The sequence below is a fragment of the Phacochoerus africanus genome, chromosome 4 (genome assembly GCF_016906955.1).
Source record: "Phacochoerus africanus isolate WHEZ1 chromosome 4, ROS_Pafr_v1, whole genome shotgun sequence".
Classification (NCBI taxonomy): Eukaryota; Metazoa; Chordata; class Mammalia; order Artiodactyla; family Suidae; genus Phacochoerus; species Phacochoerus africanus.
This window is the reverse complement of record NC_062547.1, coordinates 30,691,530-30,710,342: the sequence shown is the minus strand read 5'-3', so window position 1 is coordinate 30,710,342 and position 18,813 is coordinate 30,691,530. Positions and strand designations below refer to the sequence as shown.

The window sequence follows — 18,813 nt, the reverse complement described above, 5'->3', positions numbered from 1 at the left end:
CATTTTATCTTATTTAAGCAATGTCCAAATTTTCTGGAAGAGAGATTTTTAAAATTTGGTGTTTCCTGAATTACAAGTAACAGTGGATTGTTTGGCTCCTTCTTACAGAAAACTACCTTCTTAGTGTAGTCTAATTTACTATTATGGTGATCACCATTTTATCAAATAATGATATATTTTTAGTAATTTGTTCTAATTAGAAAACTGTTGCCAGAATGGTAAGGGTAGCTCTTACTGGATGCTTCTTTGGGCAAGACACCTGAGCTAGGAGTCACTTCATTTAACTGTGAAATTATTCCTTGATCTATTCTCCTCATTTCACTCTGAATAGCATTCACAAAAATAAGTTTACTTCTGTAACCATTCCATTGGAGACTTTGTATAAGTCTTCTAATTTGAGGAAGCATAAATATAATCTCAAAGAAGTTTAGATAAGACATCTGAATCTTTCCTATAAAAAACTAAGTTATGCAAAGAAAGGCACCTAACTTTATAGTACTTGGTTTTTATTATTTCATCTCAAATGCTCAAAATGAGGATTAGGTAGTTTTGATGCTTATTTTTGCATATAAGGGAAAGTAGTGAAGAAAACAGCTGGAAATTGTAGTTTAAAATGATTTAAAAAATACTAGTCTATATGTAGCGGCAAACTGTAAAGTATTTAGCCTAATCTTGTCCCAGAGAAAACCTTTTTTGCTCTCATCTTTTATGGCTGTTATCATCATATATATTTCAGTTAATCTTTTAGTTTGACCAAAATTTGAAGTTATTTTGTGTTGTTCTGTGTGGCTTTAAATGCTAAAATAAAGGAACTTATCTCAATATGAAATTAAAGTACATATTTCTATAACAAATCTACTTAAAAATATGTAAGTGTATTGGTTTCTTTTTGAAAAAAATGTTTTCTGACAGTTTGGAATATTCTGTGTATAGTCATAAACTCCCATATGTTGCATTGTAATTCCATGTGCATGCATATTACCCCATTTCAAATTCTTTGAACAAAGCAGTTATTTATGCTTATTTGCAAGGCAAAAAATAAACACTGAATGAAATGAAAATAATTCAGAGGAATTTTTCATGCCAAGTTTTCCTATTTAACATTTGTCACTACAGAACATTTTGGGGGGAAAAATTGTTTATAGGTGTTCTATTATGTTTCACAGTTTTGTACAAAAATAACAACCCCTCCTCCAAGTAAAATTGTCTCCAATTGTCCAACAATTTTGAGTAATCTCTTTTGAAATTAAATATGCTTTACATTTCATTCTTTGTGTATAATTTTAAATTTTTTAGGTGAATTTGTTAGTGTTTACAACATTAATTACACATAGTAATATTTTTACAACTAGTTTTATAAAATAAAATATCACTAGCCAAATGGTATCTTGCCTTTATGCTGTTTTAGTTTCCTAAAACTTAATTTCAAATCAATTTTTAATAAAACACTATTTAAGTTATATGTTCATGATAATTTAATTCAGATACATAGAAGAAATTTTTCAAGTACAATTGAAAATGTTTTGTGATTGTGCCTTTTCTGTTTGAAGTGACAAAAATATTGTCCATTTTAAATTCTAAATATATTTAGCACATATCCAGACATTGTGTATATTATTAATAATGGACAAATAATTAGATTTAATTCTCAGGGTTTTTTTTCTCCAAGGCTTATCAAATTTGAGGATAAATATTAAAGTGGAATTTCTATTATAATAACCTTTTCTATGTTGTGCTTCTATAGTAGTTAAGCTACTGTGCACATTTAGCTCTCAGCTATTGAGCTAATTTATTAACGAGTGCTAAATATAACATTAATGTAATGCTTAACTGGTTATGTTGAATGCTGCATGGTCCTATCACAGGAGAAAGGAGGATACTACAGTATATTATGAAAGTAATTGTAATGTGTAGTGTATAATTACATATAATATGTAATTATTTCATAATAGCACCTTAAGCAAAGTATTGCAAAGGTAATTAAAATGTTGTTCTCAGCTGCAATTTTAAAGTTATTGAAGTACCTGTCCTTGATAACGCCTAACTTTTATGCTGAAGATAACATGAAAAGGTAGATTAATTTTCCTCTTGGTTTTGTTTCATTTCCAGGTGGAGGTTTGGCCGTTGGAACAGTTCTTCTAATTGGTTAGTATAGCATACTTTGCTCTTCCTGATCACAGTTTTCTGTTGTGCATAATGATTTTATGGGTTTGCTTAATCTGAAATTGAGTATGTAACACTCTGCAAGAGTTAAGGTAAATTAGAGGTATTGCTTTAAGTTCTGATTTAAATTAAAATATTGATCTGAACTTGAATTAGCAAATATATCTGAAAATGTAGCTCTTACAGTCTAAAAAATGTTCACAGAAAATTGTGCTTCATTTTTTAAAAAAGACAAAAATTAATGCCAATTGATTTCTTGGAGAACCTCAGTATTTACAATGGAATTAATTTGATAAGCTGATGTACATATACATCCATTGTATATATCACAGGTTTTTATAACTGTCTTATTGACAGAAAAGTAACAAACTGATAAATCACCTCTTTAAAGCTTCATTGGTTCTTAAATATACCTCCATAACCCTATTTCCTTTTTTGTCAGTTGAGATCATAGAATCTTGGAATTGAAATAAACCTTGGCAGTTACATAGTCAAATATCATTTAAGTACAGATTATCAATGTTTTATTTGTATACCCGTAACAAATTTGTTGTTCCTAGTTTTGTCCTCTGATACTCTTTCATGTGACACTCTTAAAATATTTGAAAATAACTGTTTAATCACCTCAAATCTTCTTGAAACTAAATAGATAGTTTCTTAAACTTTTTTCTTTTTTTTTTTTTGTATTGTGGTTTTCGCACTTTTCAGTCTCCTGCTTGTTCTCCTGTCTTGCCACTCTGGTCTGGCATTGGCTCTTTGTGCCTAGAACCGAGTATAATATTCCAAATTTAGTGTGACCTATATACTGAAATTCTAGAAATGATGTCATTGCATTTTTAAAATTTATCTTTCAATAAATACAGAATGACTAAAGAAATTTATGGAAAAGATAATTCACAGTTTTGATACAAATATACGTATATACACAAAATAGAAAGGACATGTAGAAAAATTAGGTTGTCCTTTCCTTTCCTCATTCCCCATAGCCCCAGGACGATACTGCTGGGTTTCCCACCAAAATATTTCTACATAAGTAATATACACAGGAGTATTCAGCACCTTGCTTTTTCTGCTTAATACCTGTTAGTGATCAGTCCATGTGCATTCATATAAGTATAGCTCATTCCTCTTAACAATTGCAAAGGATTTCATTGTGTAAATGTGCCATGATTTATTTAAGTTGTTCTCTACTGACTAATTTAACTCATTTTTTCTGTTACTAACAATCCTATTGTAAAAATCTTATACATAAACTTTGCATACATGTTTAAGTATTTATGGAATAAATTCCAAGATAGAGGTTTACTTGATAGAGGCATGTTAAATTGTATTAGATATTAGCTTGCTCTCCCAAGAGGTTAGAACCACCTTATATACTTCAGTCAACAGTTGTCAGAATACCAGTTTGCCCTCACTCTTAACAACACTCTATATATTTTTAAACATTTTAATCTTTACCAGTCCAAACAGGTGAAAAGTGAAAAGTGTCATTTCACGATTTGAACCTGGGACTTTTCTCTTTGGTTTAAAAAATATGCAACTGAATATTACTTATTTTCTCCAGGGGAGGTTTCTGTGAATGATACTAAGAATTCCAATGACGATTCATTCAAAAAGTGTTCATTGAACACTCAAGTGCATGTTTGGTATTGGAGTTACAAATATAAATGTTACTCTCTTCCCTTAAGGAACTTTTCATCTATGGAGGAGGCTTACATAAAGCAAATAATTACAATATAATAAGTTAATATCATAATAGATGTGTTTATTGTTTCATTTTACTGTTGGTTGTAGCTGTACAAGGGACTGCTATTGATTTTTGCATATTGATCTTATAACAGCAACTTTTAATTGTTTATAGATTCACTTGAGTTTTTTAAGTAGACATCTGCAAATATTGACAATTGTATTTCATAACAGATTTTGGTGTCTTAAAAGTGAGTGCGTTCATAACAAATACCTAAAAATATGGGAGTGTCTTTAGAACTAGGCACTAGGCAAAGGCTGGAAGAAATATGAGGAGCATATTAGAGAGAGCCTAAATTGCCCTAAACGGAATGTTAGTAGAAATCTGCGCTTTGAGGACACTGTCAATGAGGGCGAAAAGGAAAGAGGTCCACACTTCTAAAAACTGGTGGAGGGGGATCCTTGTTAAGTAGTGGCAGAAAGCTTAGTGACATCGTCATTGTCTATAGTTATATGGAGACAGAACACATGCCTAATGAATTTGGTGATCTAACTCAGATTTTTTGTAATGAATAATAAGGAAAAACTCAAGAATAGCAAAAGCACAGTAACAGTTTTTTATAAAAGTCTGTCCTTGATGAAATATTAATTCACCAAAGTATTATACTGGGTATGAAATAACTATTTGTTGAATTAATAATTGAATAAAAGAACATAACAAGTATAAAGTAAAGACCTTGCCTTACAGTAGTCTGGTCTTTCCATAAAGCGAATACTTTGAAGCAGCTTAGTATAATTTATGCCCTACTACCAAGTTCTTCTGCATGCATAAGATTTTTAAAAATATACATAACTTAGGTAAACTTACTTTTATTATGTATTAGCTTGCTTTCTTTAGGAAATCTTAAAATTTGGAGGCATTTTTATATTTCTTTGAAAGATTAGATTAGCCAAAGGAATCTTATCTACTGGGTTTTCTCCTTTACTCTGTTCCCAAGTCAATACAAAAACTTGTACAGTAAAAAGACAAAAAAAAAAACTTGTACAGTAAGTGAAATGGATGAATAGTTCTAAATAGAAACTAAATGTGGAGATTTAAGGTCAGTGGTTAGGACCTAGGGCATTACTGTGCTGCTCAAAGATTTTTTTTTTTTAATTTCAGAAGTAAGAGAAAATGAAAGCATGAAGATGATTTGCATTAGTAACTTTTTGCTGTAGACTGTCAACATTTTAACCATTTTGTCTGGAAATAGATTACTCATTTACCAAGGCAATTGCATGTATAAGTGTGCATGTGCATGTGCATATGAGTGTGGGGTAACAGAGTAGTGGATTTAATGTTTCAGAAGCAATGTAACTATGGAAACTGGAAACAGTGAGCAGTGCCAGAAAACTCAGGGTAAATCTACTTTAGACCTTTGAAATATATCAAAATAGATGAATATGAATACATAAAAGGCCATTCTCTGAGGAATAAATTGAAGAACTGAGGGACTCCTGCATTTACTTTGAAAATCAAAGATAGCATTTTCTTAAAACATGTGTCTTTCTTTAGTAGTGGAATAGGCTTTGAGATGTTTTATATTTAAATTGCTTTCTGACAGTCTGGTACACAGGTAAATTTAGAACACCTTAAAAGTATCAAAAGTGAAGGGATGGCATAAATATTTAAAGTTCATATAGCTTCTTTTTAAGTAAAGGATCTGGATCTATTTGTGGAGACACTGAGCATCAAAAAGATTTAATAGGAGTTCCCCTTGTGGCTCAGCAGAAACAAATCTGACTGGTGTCTATGAGGACACAGGTTCAATCCCTGGCTTCACTCAGTGGGTTAAGGATCTGGCATTGCCCTGAACTGTGGTGTAGGTCATAGACATGGCTCAGATCCTAAGTTGCTGTGGCTATGGCATAGGCCAGCAGCTTTAGTTCCAGTTGGACCTCTAGCCTGGGAACCTCCATATGCCATAGGTGCGGCCCTAAAAAGACAGGGGGAAAAAAAAGATTTAATAGAAGTCAGTAATTAAAATACAAGTTATGTGACATTTATGAACTCATTATTTTTCATTTAATCTCGTATAACTTTAGTTCCAGAAGTAAGAGATAAAAGACACGCTTTTAAACAATTAAAGCTACTAATGAGTGTATTTTTGCATTAGTTTTCTCTTGCTTTGTAACAATATTAACACAAACTTCATAGCTTAAAAACAACACACATTTGGGTTTTTTAATTTTTTTTTCTTTTTTCTTTTGGCCATGCTTGCAGCATGGGGAAGTTCTCAGGCAATGAATTAAACCTGCGCCATAGCAGTGACAATGCTGGATCCCTAACCCAGTGAATCGCCAGAAAATTCATAAAACCACACACATTTTTATCTCAATTTCTGTGGGCCAGGGGTCCAGGCACAGCTTAGCTGGGTCCTCTGCAAGCTGACAGTCAAGGTTGTAAGCGAGGGCTGGGTTCTCACTGAAGGTTTGGTAGAGGAAAGATCTGCTTCAAAGCTCACTTGGTAGTTGACAGTGTTCGCTTCCTTGCTGTCAGCCAAAGGCATTTTCCTTTATGCACAATTTGGCAAATGACAGCCTGCTAGCTGGCATCCTATCTATAAAGATTTATTGGAACATATGCTTTATTTAGTTGCACATTGTCTATGGCTTCTTTTGTGCTACAAGGCAGAATTGAGTAGTTTCAGCAGAATTGAGTGTGGTTCACCCCAACCTGAAATATTTACTCTCTGATGCTTTGAGAACAAGCTTGCCAATCCCTATTTTATATTATTATATTTTATATTCTCTGTAATTTACTTTATAGTAGTAAAACTTCCTAAATGATTGAAATAGGACAAACTGATGTCAGTGCAATTCATTAGCAACAGCACTTGACCTTTTGTCTCAAAGTGTTTTAAGTCCCTACGGTGTGTTTAACACTGTTCAACGGTGTGAATCTTGGTTTTCACGCTTTATGAACTTAACCTGGAAGTTGGTTGCCCACAGAATAACTATGAACAATACATATATAACATGCAGATGTTGATGCAGATCTAAGAGGCTGTGGAAAAGACTTAAATTGAATCAAATTATGGGCAGAAATTGAGGGGAAGTGAAGGAAGTATTCATATGGTAAACTATATAAGCACTTGCATAGGAGAGCAGAGCCGAAGGGTATGCTTGTGTAATAGAGGTGAAAGCGCTTCTAAAGGACAGTATTTAGGACTCCTCAGAGGGAAAATTTGGCCTCCTTTCCCTGAGTCTTTTGCCTCCACTAACTGCTCGTAGAATTCATATTGGGACTTGGAGACAGGACATGGGGGAAGATGTATTTTAAAACTTTCCTTTCTTGGAGTCCCTGTTATGGCTCAACAGGTTAAGAACCCAATTAGTTTCCATGAGGATGTGGGTTCAATCCCTGGCCTTGCTCAGGGGGTTAAGGATCCGGCATTGCTACAAGCTGCGGCATGAGTTGCAGCTGCTGCTCCAGTTCATCCCCTAGCCTGGGAACTTCCATAAGGTACTGCGAGTGCAGCCTTCAAAAAAAATAAATAAATAAAAAGCTTTCCCTTCTTGTAGACTCCCTCTACCTCACTGAGACCTTTAAGCTACAACCATAGCTAAAAAAGTCACTGAAGGAAGGGAAAACCTTTGCATTGAACGTTAAAGTTTTAAATTTAATTATTCCAAATTTTAGTAACTCAAAATGGTGAGAGGATCATGGAATCTGCTGTAGATGTTAATGAGAGATAAAGTTTTGACATAGCATAGTTGAAAGTAGTGACTAAAAAAAAATATTTTCATGTTTGTATACCACAGAATTGAGAGCTCTATATAAACTGCTTACATATATATAGAAAGCCTAAATAAACATGAAAAGTGAGAACAAGGAGTGTTTTAACAATGAGACTGAAGGGGTAATCCAGAAAGAAAATTGTCCATAGCAATAGCTGCATTAGACAAAAAAGATAAAAATTTAAAACTGTCCAAGAAATTAGAAAATTAGTAAGTCATTGGTGACTTTGAGAGCAGTCTCAGTGGAATCATTAGGAACACTCATTTGGACTTTGATATTAAAGGAAATTTTATGTTCCTGTTGTTTCTATCCACTAGACCTTGTTCTACCCCTTGGGGGCATTAATAAACAAGTATAATTCCACTTCCATATGACAGCGCATCAGATATTTGAAGCCAACTATCTCGCATCCCTTGGGTCTTTTTTTCTTCAACCTAAACAATCATGTCTCATGTTTTTGAGTTGCTTCACCATCCTGGTCACTCCATTCAGAAAATGCTTTAGTTTGTATAAGTCCCCAAATGAAATATATTTTGGTCACTCTGGTCAACTACCATAGAAAAGAACATGACAACTGTCTCTCTCATCCTAGGAATTAGACTGTTAATTCAGGCCAAAACTACATTTGCTTTTTGGCAATTTTGTCACATCATTATCATTTTTGCATTCCCAGTGCTATCAGGATTCACTAAGTACAACCTCAAAATTTTTTCACAAAATTGATAACACTCAGATTGAAGAACTTAAACTACTTTTTTAAACTTCTGTTGAGCTAATCCCTAAGTAGGTGATGTTCCTATTAGTTTTTCCTTCCTCATAGGAGTCTTTAAAAATGTAGGTTGACATTTATTATAGTGTGCATATCTATGAAAAAAATGTGTTTTCCAGCCAAACTACAGTAGATCCGGCCAATTTACAAGATAAGATAGATTTCTATTGGTTGTTTCCCCCTTAATTAGTTCTAAAAATATTTACAAAGTGTGTGCTATGTGCCCAGTACGAGTGATATAACAGTAAGGTACCTTCTTGACTATGTGGATTTTTTTTCGCTTAGTGGGGACATTTCAATAATGTGTCTTAAATGCTGCTGTAGGAGTTAATGGGATGCTCCAGGGCACTCTGATCAGCTCTGCCAGCCTTGAGAAAAGCCCTTCCAAGACAGGATCTGGACCTGGGAGGATTTGAGGGAATTAGCTAGCCAAAGATGTAAAGTAATTTATGCAGAGGTTCTGAGTTAAGGTGCAGTATGACTCCTAGAGATAGTAATTTAAGATATGAGTGTAGATAAGATCAGTAGGGATTGTATGTGGGTTTAAAAAAAAAAAAAAGAAAGAAAGAAAGTCAAAACCCTCACTCATTTAAGACTTAGGTAGAAAAAGAACTTTGCCATCTAGTTTAATTGTCTTACTACTTCTTTAATCATAAATCCCTAATATTTTTGTTATCTGCAAGTCACTATCCCTAGTTTATGCAGTACTTGCCTCTGTAGTAAGTTTATTCCCTTACTGAGTATTGTAATACTTGTTCTTAACTTTACAAATAATTATTTTTCTTTTTCTGGTAAAATAGTCTGGGTTTACTTCTTTCTGTACTGAATAGCTGTTAAACAACAATCATGTACACTTTAAAAGGAAAACAATAATTGTGTATACTGCTTTTAACAGGTATTTTTATTTGTAATTGTTATACTTTTAATTATTACACTGCTTTTAACAGCTATTTTTATTTTTGCACATAAACTTTGTTCTTTGGCCACAACCATGCAGAGCCCATAGACCAAGCTAAAAAGTTTAGTGCTTTCTCCTAAGAGGAATAAGAAACCACTGAAAGGTTTTAAGTAGAGAGGTGACATGATCAGGTTTGTGTTTTGAAAAGGTCACTGCTAAATTGAAGGAGGATTATAGTGGATGCAAGGAAGTGAGTAAGAGGAAATTGAAGTCTTCTAGGCAAGAGTTGCTGGTAGCAAGGCTCAGGGATTGATATTTGCATGGAGGGAAGTGAATACATTCTAGAAATACTTTGAAAACAAATTTAATAAGATTTTAGGCACGGGGAAAATGATGTGTTGGTGAGACAGAGAGACATATCAAGAGTAAATCCTGATTTTCTAAAAACTGAAAGAGGACCACATTTGATGGAGGAAAATAATGGGTAACTACGTTCCATTTTGGACATGTGAGATTTGAGACACTTTTGTGCTTCTATATTTAGTAGTCACAAAAGGGAGTTACCCATGTAGTGCAGTGGGTAAGGATCTAGTGTTGTCAAGGTAGCACCTCAGGTCACTGCTCTGGAGCAAGTTTGATTCCCGGCCTGGAAACTTCCACATGCCATGGGCTCGAACAAAAAAAAAAAAAAAAAATTTAAAAAAAATAGTAACAAGGGGAGTTTCCATCGTGGTGCAGTGATTAACGAATCTGACTAGGAACCATGAGGTTGCGGGTTTAATACCTGGCCTCTATCCCTGGGTTAAACGATCCGGCGTTGCCATGAGGTGTGGTGTAGCTCGCAGACACGGCTCAGATCCCGCGCTGCTGTGGCTCTGGCATAGGCTGGTGTTTGCAGCTGCGATTCGACCCCTAGCCTGGGAACCTCCATGTGCCGAGGGAGCGGCCCAAGAAATGGCAAAAAGACAAAAAAAAAAAAAATATATATATATATATATATATAGTAACAAAAGCTTGAAAGTAGCATGAAAAGTCTGTGGTGGGGGATGACTAAATAAATAAAGGTACATAAATTTACTAGAATATTATGTGCTCTTAAATATCAGTTACAAGATTGTGACATGAGATTAAGTGAAGAAAAAGAATAAAATTCAGTAATAATTGTAACAGTGTAAGAGAACATCTACAGTAAAAATACTGAAAGGAATATAACAAATTTTAGCAATAATTCTGAGTGTGATAGATGATGGTAAATTTTTAAAAATTTAAATTTTCTGTATTGTAAAAAATTAATCTTAGAAATTAAAATTTTTAGTATCAGATTTCTTTCTTACATCATTGATGTATAATGGCATTGGTTTATTTGGTCACTTGTGTAAACTGATTTAATAGTAATTATTTAAGATACAATAAATTCTTTTTTAAAAAACATGACTTTCTTTTTTGTCCTAAAGTTGAATAGAGACAAAGTCTTAGCTGTACAAAATGAGTATTTTTTCCAGTGTCATAGCTGTATTAATCAGTGGGCAGTGCTGGCCATCTCATCCACATTTGTCTGTTGACTTTTCCACCTTTGGCTTTAAACCATGTAGAATCATTGAAAGCATTATCCTTTTCCCTTTGCACACACAAACATTCATAAAGTGCTCCTAAATCCTTATCAAGCCTATTTTGTGTCTTTTGGATGTACAGATTTTAACTTTGTATTTAAAAAAAGTACTATTAGGAGTTCCCGTCGTGGCGCAGTGGTTAACGAATCTGACTAGGAACCATGAGGTTGCGGGTTCGGTCCCTGCCCTTGCTCAGTGGGTTAACGATCCGGCGTTGCCGTGAGCTGTGGTATAGGTTGCAGACGCGGCTCAGATCCTGCGTTGCTGTGGCTCTGGCATAGGCCGGTGGCTACAGCTCCGATTAGACCCCTAGCCTGGGAATCTCTATATGCCGTGGGAGCGGCCTAAGAAATAGCAAAAAGACCAAAAAAAAAAAAAAAAAGGTAGTATTAAAGAACTGGCTATGTTCTCTGATATATAAAATTAAACTTCATGTAAATCTATTTTATACTTTTATTGTGGATTTGCTCTAAGATACTGTGTTGACAAGGTTTATAGACAAGTTACCATGTGGTATTTTAGTTACATACACCTTAGGAAATTGTTTTGGTAAACCAGCTTTATTGAATAATGATTTACATACAATAAAATATACCCACTTTAAGTGCATATTTTAGTGAGTTTTTACAAATGTATATACTCATATAAGCACCTCACCAGTCAAGATAGAAAACACTTTCATCATCCTCTCAAAATTTCCTCATGCCTAAAATATTTCCTGGCCCCAGCTACCTAATGTCTCCTTTCTATCACTAGAGTTTAGTTTTGCTCTCTCTAGAATATCACATAAAGGCAGTCATACCCTACGTACTTTTTTGTGTCTGGCTTTTTTCACTTAGCTTAATGTTTTTGAGATTCATTCATGTTGTTACGTGTATTTCTTTTGTTGTTGAGTGTTATTTCATGTGTGAATGTACCATTTGTTTTTAATTCACTGGTTGGTAAACATTTATGTCGTTTCCAGTTTTGGGCTGTTAGAAAAAAGCTGCCATAAACATTTTGTATAAATCTATGTATAGACATGTCTTTTCCTCTCTCCTGGGTAAATAAGCAGGAGTAGAATTGCTGGTTCTTATGAGTGCATGTTTAACTTTATCAGAAACTGCCAAACTATTTTCCAAGTTTACTATTTTACACTGCTGCTAGCAATGTAGGAACATTTTATTTACTCTGCATCCTTGTCAATACTTGGTATTTTATTTTTCTTTCAGCTATTCTGGTAGGAATGTAGTGGATTCTCAGTGTTTATAATTTGCATTTTTTGATGTTTAGTCCCAATGATATCTTTTAATATGTTGTTGATCATTCATATATCTTCTTATGAAGAGCATATTGAAACCTTTTGCTCATTTTTATGTGGGTTAGTTTGTCTTGTTGAATCATAAGAGTTTTTAATATATTTACTGGATACCGTTTCCCTATCAAATACAGGTATTGCAAATATTTTCTCTCTGTAGCTTGGCTTTTTATCTTATTGGTGTCTTTTCTTTTTTTTTTTTTTTGTCTTTTTGCTATTTCTTTGGGCCGCTCCCACGGCACATGGAGGTTCCCAGGCTAGGGGTCCAATCGGAACTGCAGCCCCCAGCCTACGCCAGAGCCACAGCAACGCGGGATCCGAGCCATGTCTGCAACCTATACCACAGCTTAGGCAACGCCGGATCCTTAACCCACTGAGCAAGGGCAGGGATCGAACCTGCAACCTCATGGTTCCTAGTCGGATTCATTAACCACGGCGCCACAACGGGAACTCCTGGTGTCTTTTCAAAAGCAAGTATTTAAAAATTTTATGAGCTTCTGGGGGTTTTTTTGTTTGGTTTTTTTTTGTTTGTTTGTTTGTTTGTTTGCTTTTCAGGGCCACACCCGTGGCATATGGAGGTTCCCAGGCCAGGGGTCTAATCAGAGCTGTAGCTGCCTGCCATGGCCACAGCCACAGCAATGCCAGATCTAAGCTGCATCTGTGACCTACACTACAGCTCACAGCAACACCAAATCCTTAACCCACTGAGCTAGGCCAGGGATTGAACCCGCAACCTCATGGTTTCTAGTTGGATTCGTTTCCCCTGTGCCACAACAGGAACTCCATGAACTTCTGTTTAAATATTTTTTCTATTCTGGTTTATGCGTCCCTGTCTTATCTAAGAAATCTTTGTCTACTCCAAAGTTGCAAAGAGTTTCCCTCTGTTTTCTTCTAATAATTTTATTGTTTCAGCTTTATGTTTAGTTTTGTGATCCATTTCAAAGTAATATTTGAGTATGAGGTAAAGATTTTTTAGCTTTTTAAAAATTGAAGTATAGTCGATTTACAGTGTTCTGTTAGTTTCAGTTGTACAGCAAAGTGATTCAGTTATACATATACATATATCCATTGTCTTTCAGATTCCTTTCTCATTTGATTACTACAGAATATTGAGTAGTGTTCCCTGTGTTATACAGTGGGTCCTTGTTGTTTATTTATTTTATATATTGAAGTGTGTATCTGTTAATCCCGAACTCTTTTATACCTCCCCATCACGTTTCCCCTTTGGTAACCATAAGTTTGTCTTTAAAGTCTGTGAATCTGTTTCTGTTTTATAAATTAGTTCATTTGTTTCTCATCTCTCTCTTCTTGTACATTGATCTATATTTCTATCCTTTTGCCAAATCCGCATTGCCTTGATTATTGTAGCTTTATATTAAGTCTTGAAATCAGAAGGTAAGACTACCGTGTTCTTTCTCAGATTCATTTGGTTACCTCTAACCTTTGGATTTCTATGTAAATTTTAGAATTAGCTTGTTAGTTCCCCCCAAAAAACTTACTGAGGCTTAAATTGAAATTCCGTTAGATACATAGATCAATTAGAAAAATTTGAATTTCCCATCCCATGATGATGATATATCACTCAATTTAGTTCTTTTTATACTTACTCTCAGAATGTTTTATACTTATCAATGAGGAGCTGGTTCATGCACATGTTCTTTAAATTTATCCAAAGTATTTCATGGTTTTGGAATCAATTAAAATGGAATTTATAAAATTTCAGTTTCTAATATGTGTTAACCCCTACTCTCCACCCCTGGTAACTATAAGTCTGATCTCTTTTTCTGTAAGTTTGTTTGTTTGTTTGTTTGTTTGTTTGTTTTTGAAGTATAATTGATCTATAACACTATATGAGTTCCTGTTATACAGCATAGTGATTCATTATTTCTGTACATTTCTAGTAATTATTGACTATAGTACATTTCATACCCACCACTTATTTATTTTGTAACTGGAAGTTTGTACCTCTTAATCTCCCTTGGCTATTTCCTTTCTCCCTCTACACTTCCTCTTCTGGCAACCAGTTTTTTCTCTCTGTAGCTATAACTCTGTTTCTGTTTTATGTTTGTTCATTTGTGTTTTTGTTTTTTAGATTCCACATATAAGTGAACTCATACAGTATTTGTCTTCCTCTGTCTGACTTATTTCACTTAGCATAAAACTCTCTAGGTCGATCCATGTTGTTCGAAATGGCAAGATTTCATTCTTTTTTTATATTCCATCATATATGCATATGTATGTGTATTATATATGTATATATGTGTAAGTGTGTATATATATGCATATGTATATATATGTACACACATACACACACGCATGACATCATCTTTATCCATTCATCTCTTGATGAACACTTACGTTGCTTCCATATCTTGGCTATTGTAATGCTACAGTGAACATAGGGGTACTCGTATCTTTTCAAGTTAATGTTCTTATTTTCTGAAGATATATACCTAGGAGTGGAATAACTGGATCACATGTTAGTTTTTAATTTTGTGAGGAACTTCCATACTTTTTTCCATAACGGCCACACCAGTTTACCTTCTCACCCATAATGCTCACATCCTCACCAACACTTGTTGTATGTTATCTTTTTGATAATAACCACTTTGACTGTTTTGAGATAATTTCTCATTGTGGTTTTGATTTGCATTTCTCTGATGATTAGTGATGATGAGCATCTTTTATGGGCCTACTGGAATGGTTTTTTTAAAGTCTGTCTGGTTTATGCATCCAAATAATAATGGGTATGTAAAGTGAGTTGGGAATTTTTTCCTATTTTTTTTCTGAGTTTGTTTAGGATTAGTATTTTTTCCTTAAATATTTGATTGAATTTTTTTTTTTTTTTTTTAGGATCGCACCTGTGGCATATGGAAATTCCTAGGCTAGGGGCTGAATCACAGCTGCAGCTGCCAGCCTATGCCACAGCCACAATGGTAACTCCAAGCTTTTAATTATTTTGACCCCACTGCTGAAACCTGATGAGGAATTCAAAATAGCACACGGCATTAAGTGACATTTATTATTCCATAATCTTGAGACTCAAAAAGGTAATGCTAAATAGAGAAACAAAAATTCAATCAATTGAGAGATCATTCCCAATTTTTATAATTTGCAACTCTTCTCTTTTTTCTTGGTTACCTTGTATTGAGGTTTATCAGTTTTATCCCTCTTTTTTGGTCCAGTTTTGCTTTAATTGATTTTACCTCTTTATTTTTTTGTGTTGGTTTCGTTTACATGCTATATGAAGTTACCTGTCTAGCTTTTTTTTTTTTTTTTTAATTTTCCCACTGTACAGCGAGGGGATCAAGTTATCCTTACATGTATACATTACATTTTTTCTCCCCACCCTTTGTTCTGTTGCAACATGAGTATCTAAACAAAGTTCTCAATGCTATTCAGCAGTATCTCCTTGTAAATCTGTTCTAAGTTGTGTCTGATAAGCCCAAGCTCCCGATCCCTCCCACCCCCTCCCCCTCCCCCTCCCCCTCCCCCTCCCATCAGGCAGCCACAAGTCTCTTCTCCAAGTCCATGATTTTCTTTTCTGAGGAGATGTTCATTTGTGCTGGATATTAGATTCCAGTTATAAGTGATATCATATGGTATTTGTCTTTGTCTTTCTGGCTCATTTCACTCAGTATGAGATTCTCTAGTTCCATCCATGTTGCTGCAAATGACATTATGTCATTCTTTTTTATGGCTGAGTAGTATTCCATTGTGTATATATACCACATCTTCCTCATCCAATCATCTGTTGATGGACATTTGGGTTGTTTCCATGTCCTGGCTATTGTGAATAGTGCTGCAATGAACATGCGGGTGCATGTGTCTCTTTTAAGTAGAGTTTTGTCCAGATAGATGCCCAAGAGTGGCATTGCGGGGTCATATGGAAGTTCTATGTATAGATTTCCTAGGTATCTCCAAACTGTTCTCCATAGTGGCTGTACCAGTTTACATTCCCACCAACAGTGCAGGAGGGTTCCCTTTTCTCCACACCCCCTCCAGCACTTGTTATTTGTGGACTTATGAATGATGGCCATTCTGACTGGTGTGAGGTGATATCTCATGGTAGTTTTTTTTGGGTTTTTTTTGTCTTTTTTTTTTTTTTTTGCTATTTCTTGGGCCGCTCCCGCGGCATATGGAGATTCCCAGGCTAGGAGTCCAATTGGAGCTGTAGCCACCAGCCTACGCCAGAGCCACAGCAACACGGGATCCGAGCCGCGTCTGCAACCTACACCACAGCTCACGGCAACGCCGGATCGTCAACCCACTGAGCAAGGGCAGGGACTGAACCCGAAACCTCATGGTTCCTAGTCAGATTCGTTAACCACTGCGCCACGACGGGAACTCCTCATGGTAGTTTTGATTTGCATTTCTCTTATAATCAGCGATGTTGAGCATTTTTTCATGTGTTTGCTGGCCATCTGTATATCTTCTTTGGAGAAATGTCTATTCAGGTCTTTTGCCCATTTTTCCATTGATTGATTGGCTTTTTTGCTGTTGGGTTGTATAAGTTGTTTATATATTCTAGAGATTAAGCCCTTGTCGGTTGCATCATTTGAAACTGTTTTCTCCCATTCTGAAAGTTGTCTTTTTGTTTTCTTTTGGGTTTCCTTTGCTGTGCAAAAGCTTTTCAGTTTGATGAGGTCCCATGTGTTTATTTTTGCTCTAATTTCTATTGCTTTGGGATGTCTAGCTTTTTTAAATGAAACGTTAGCTCATTGATTTGACCTATTTTATTTTCTGATAAGAATTTAAAGGTATAAATTTTCTTCTAAAGTCTGTTTTACTTATTCCCCCCAATCTTTTCATATGTGTATTTCTATAATCATTTAGTTCAAAATATCTTCTAATTTTTTAAATTAATTTTTGATCAGTTGCTAGTTAGAAAGTTTTCCTTTGATTTTCAGATATTGGGAGTTTTTCTAGATTTCTTATTGTCATTGAATTCTAATTGAATTCCATTATAGTTTGAGAACATACTCTTAAGATTTTAAAGTTTTCAAATATATTAGGACTTATTTTTTGGATTAGCATATGGTTTATCTTGGTGTACATTCCAGAATATATATTCTGCAACTATATAGAGAGAGAGATTAAAGTGGCTGATGAGGTTGCTCACATTTTCTATTTTCCTAATGATCTTTGTTTTTATTAAGAAATATGTGGTTAAAATCTCCAAAGATAATTTTCTTTCTTTCCTTAGCTCTGTCAATTTTGCTTTAAGCAGCTGGATTCTTTTCAGAAATTTAAAGAAAAAATTTTATTCACAGACATACATACACATACACACACACACACACACACAAATACTTAGACAATTGGCATTTTATAATTTCTCATATATTTTTATTATTTATATTTTAGTCCTTCTTGTAAATACATGTTACGGTATTGTGTCATTTTCCTTTAGCTTATTAAAAGTGTGCTGTAGTACAAATCTGCTGTCCATAAATTCTCCTATTTTTTGTTTATCTAAAAATATTTCACCTCATTTTTTGAATGTTTTGCCCATTTACAAATTTTGGTTAAGCTGGGGTTTTTTTCCCCCTACAATTTGAGTAATTACAAATAACATCTTCTAGCCCTCATTATTTCTCATGAGAAATCAGTTGTTAATTGTATCATTGGACCCCTGTATGTCACACATCATTTTCCCTTACTGCTTCCAAGATTTACTCTGTATCTTTGGATTTAGCAATTTAACTATGATGTTTTTAGATTTGGTTTTCTTCCCCTTTATCTTAGTAGAGGTTTCTTGGGCTTCTTGGATCTGTAACTGAGTATTTTCATCAAATTTGGGGATTTGGCCATCGCTTCTTTAAATATTATTTATGTTTTTTTCTGTCTCAATGTTTAGAACTTCAGTTAAACATTTGTTGCACTGTTTGGTATTGTTCCACATGTCTCTGAGTTTCTAATCGATTTTCTTAAATTTTTTTTTTCCATTCTTCACACTGCATAATTTCTGTTGATCTTCTTCAGGTTTACTGATTACTTTTTTCCTTCCTCCATCTCCATTGTGAGATCATCAAGTGAATTTTTCATTTTGGGAATCCTGGTTTTAAACTTTAAATTTTCTATCGTGTTCATTTTTATATTTTCATTTTTCTGTTGATATTCCTTTTCTGTCTCCATATTGATATAGTACTTCTTTTAATACTTTGAATATATTTTATTTAATTTTTAAACATAATTTTCTTCATTGAACATATTTACAATAGCTGCCTTGAAATCTTTTTAAGTTCAACTTTTGAGTCCATTTGGAGTCTGTTTCTATAGGTTATGTTTTCCTTAGTATGAGTCAGGTTTAGTAATTTTTGGTTGAAATTTGCACTTTATAAAGAATGCATTCTAGTGATTCTGGATTCCTTTAAGTTTTCCTGAGGATTTCTTGTTTTTGTTTTAATACACAGTTAACTTGCCTGCTCTTAAATTATTGGGGAGGGGAGTGAACAATCATCTCTTGAATTGAAGTATAGTTAATTTATAATGTATACTGTATATACAGTGTTGAATATATATATATATTCTTTTTCAATTTTTTCTCTATTATAAGTTATTCCAGTATATTGGATATAGTTATCTATGTTATATACAGTAGGTCCT

The 18,813-nt window shown here is 34.2% G+C and overlaps 1 protein-coding gene across 1 annotated transcript in view; it reads left to right on the top strand.

The window, feature by feature from the left end:
* Positions 1–18,813, top strand: part of ELP4 (elongator acetyltransferase complex subunit 4) — a 175,755-nt gene that overhangs the window by 5,358 nt on the left and 151,584 nt on the right. Inside the window, exon 2 of the mRNA XM_047774605.1 lies at positions 2,110–2,145. Within this exon, the coding sequence (XP_047630561.1) occupies positions 2,110–2,145 (36 nt within the window). The remainder of the gene's footprint in view (positions 1–2,109; positions 2,146–18,813) is intronic.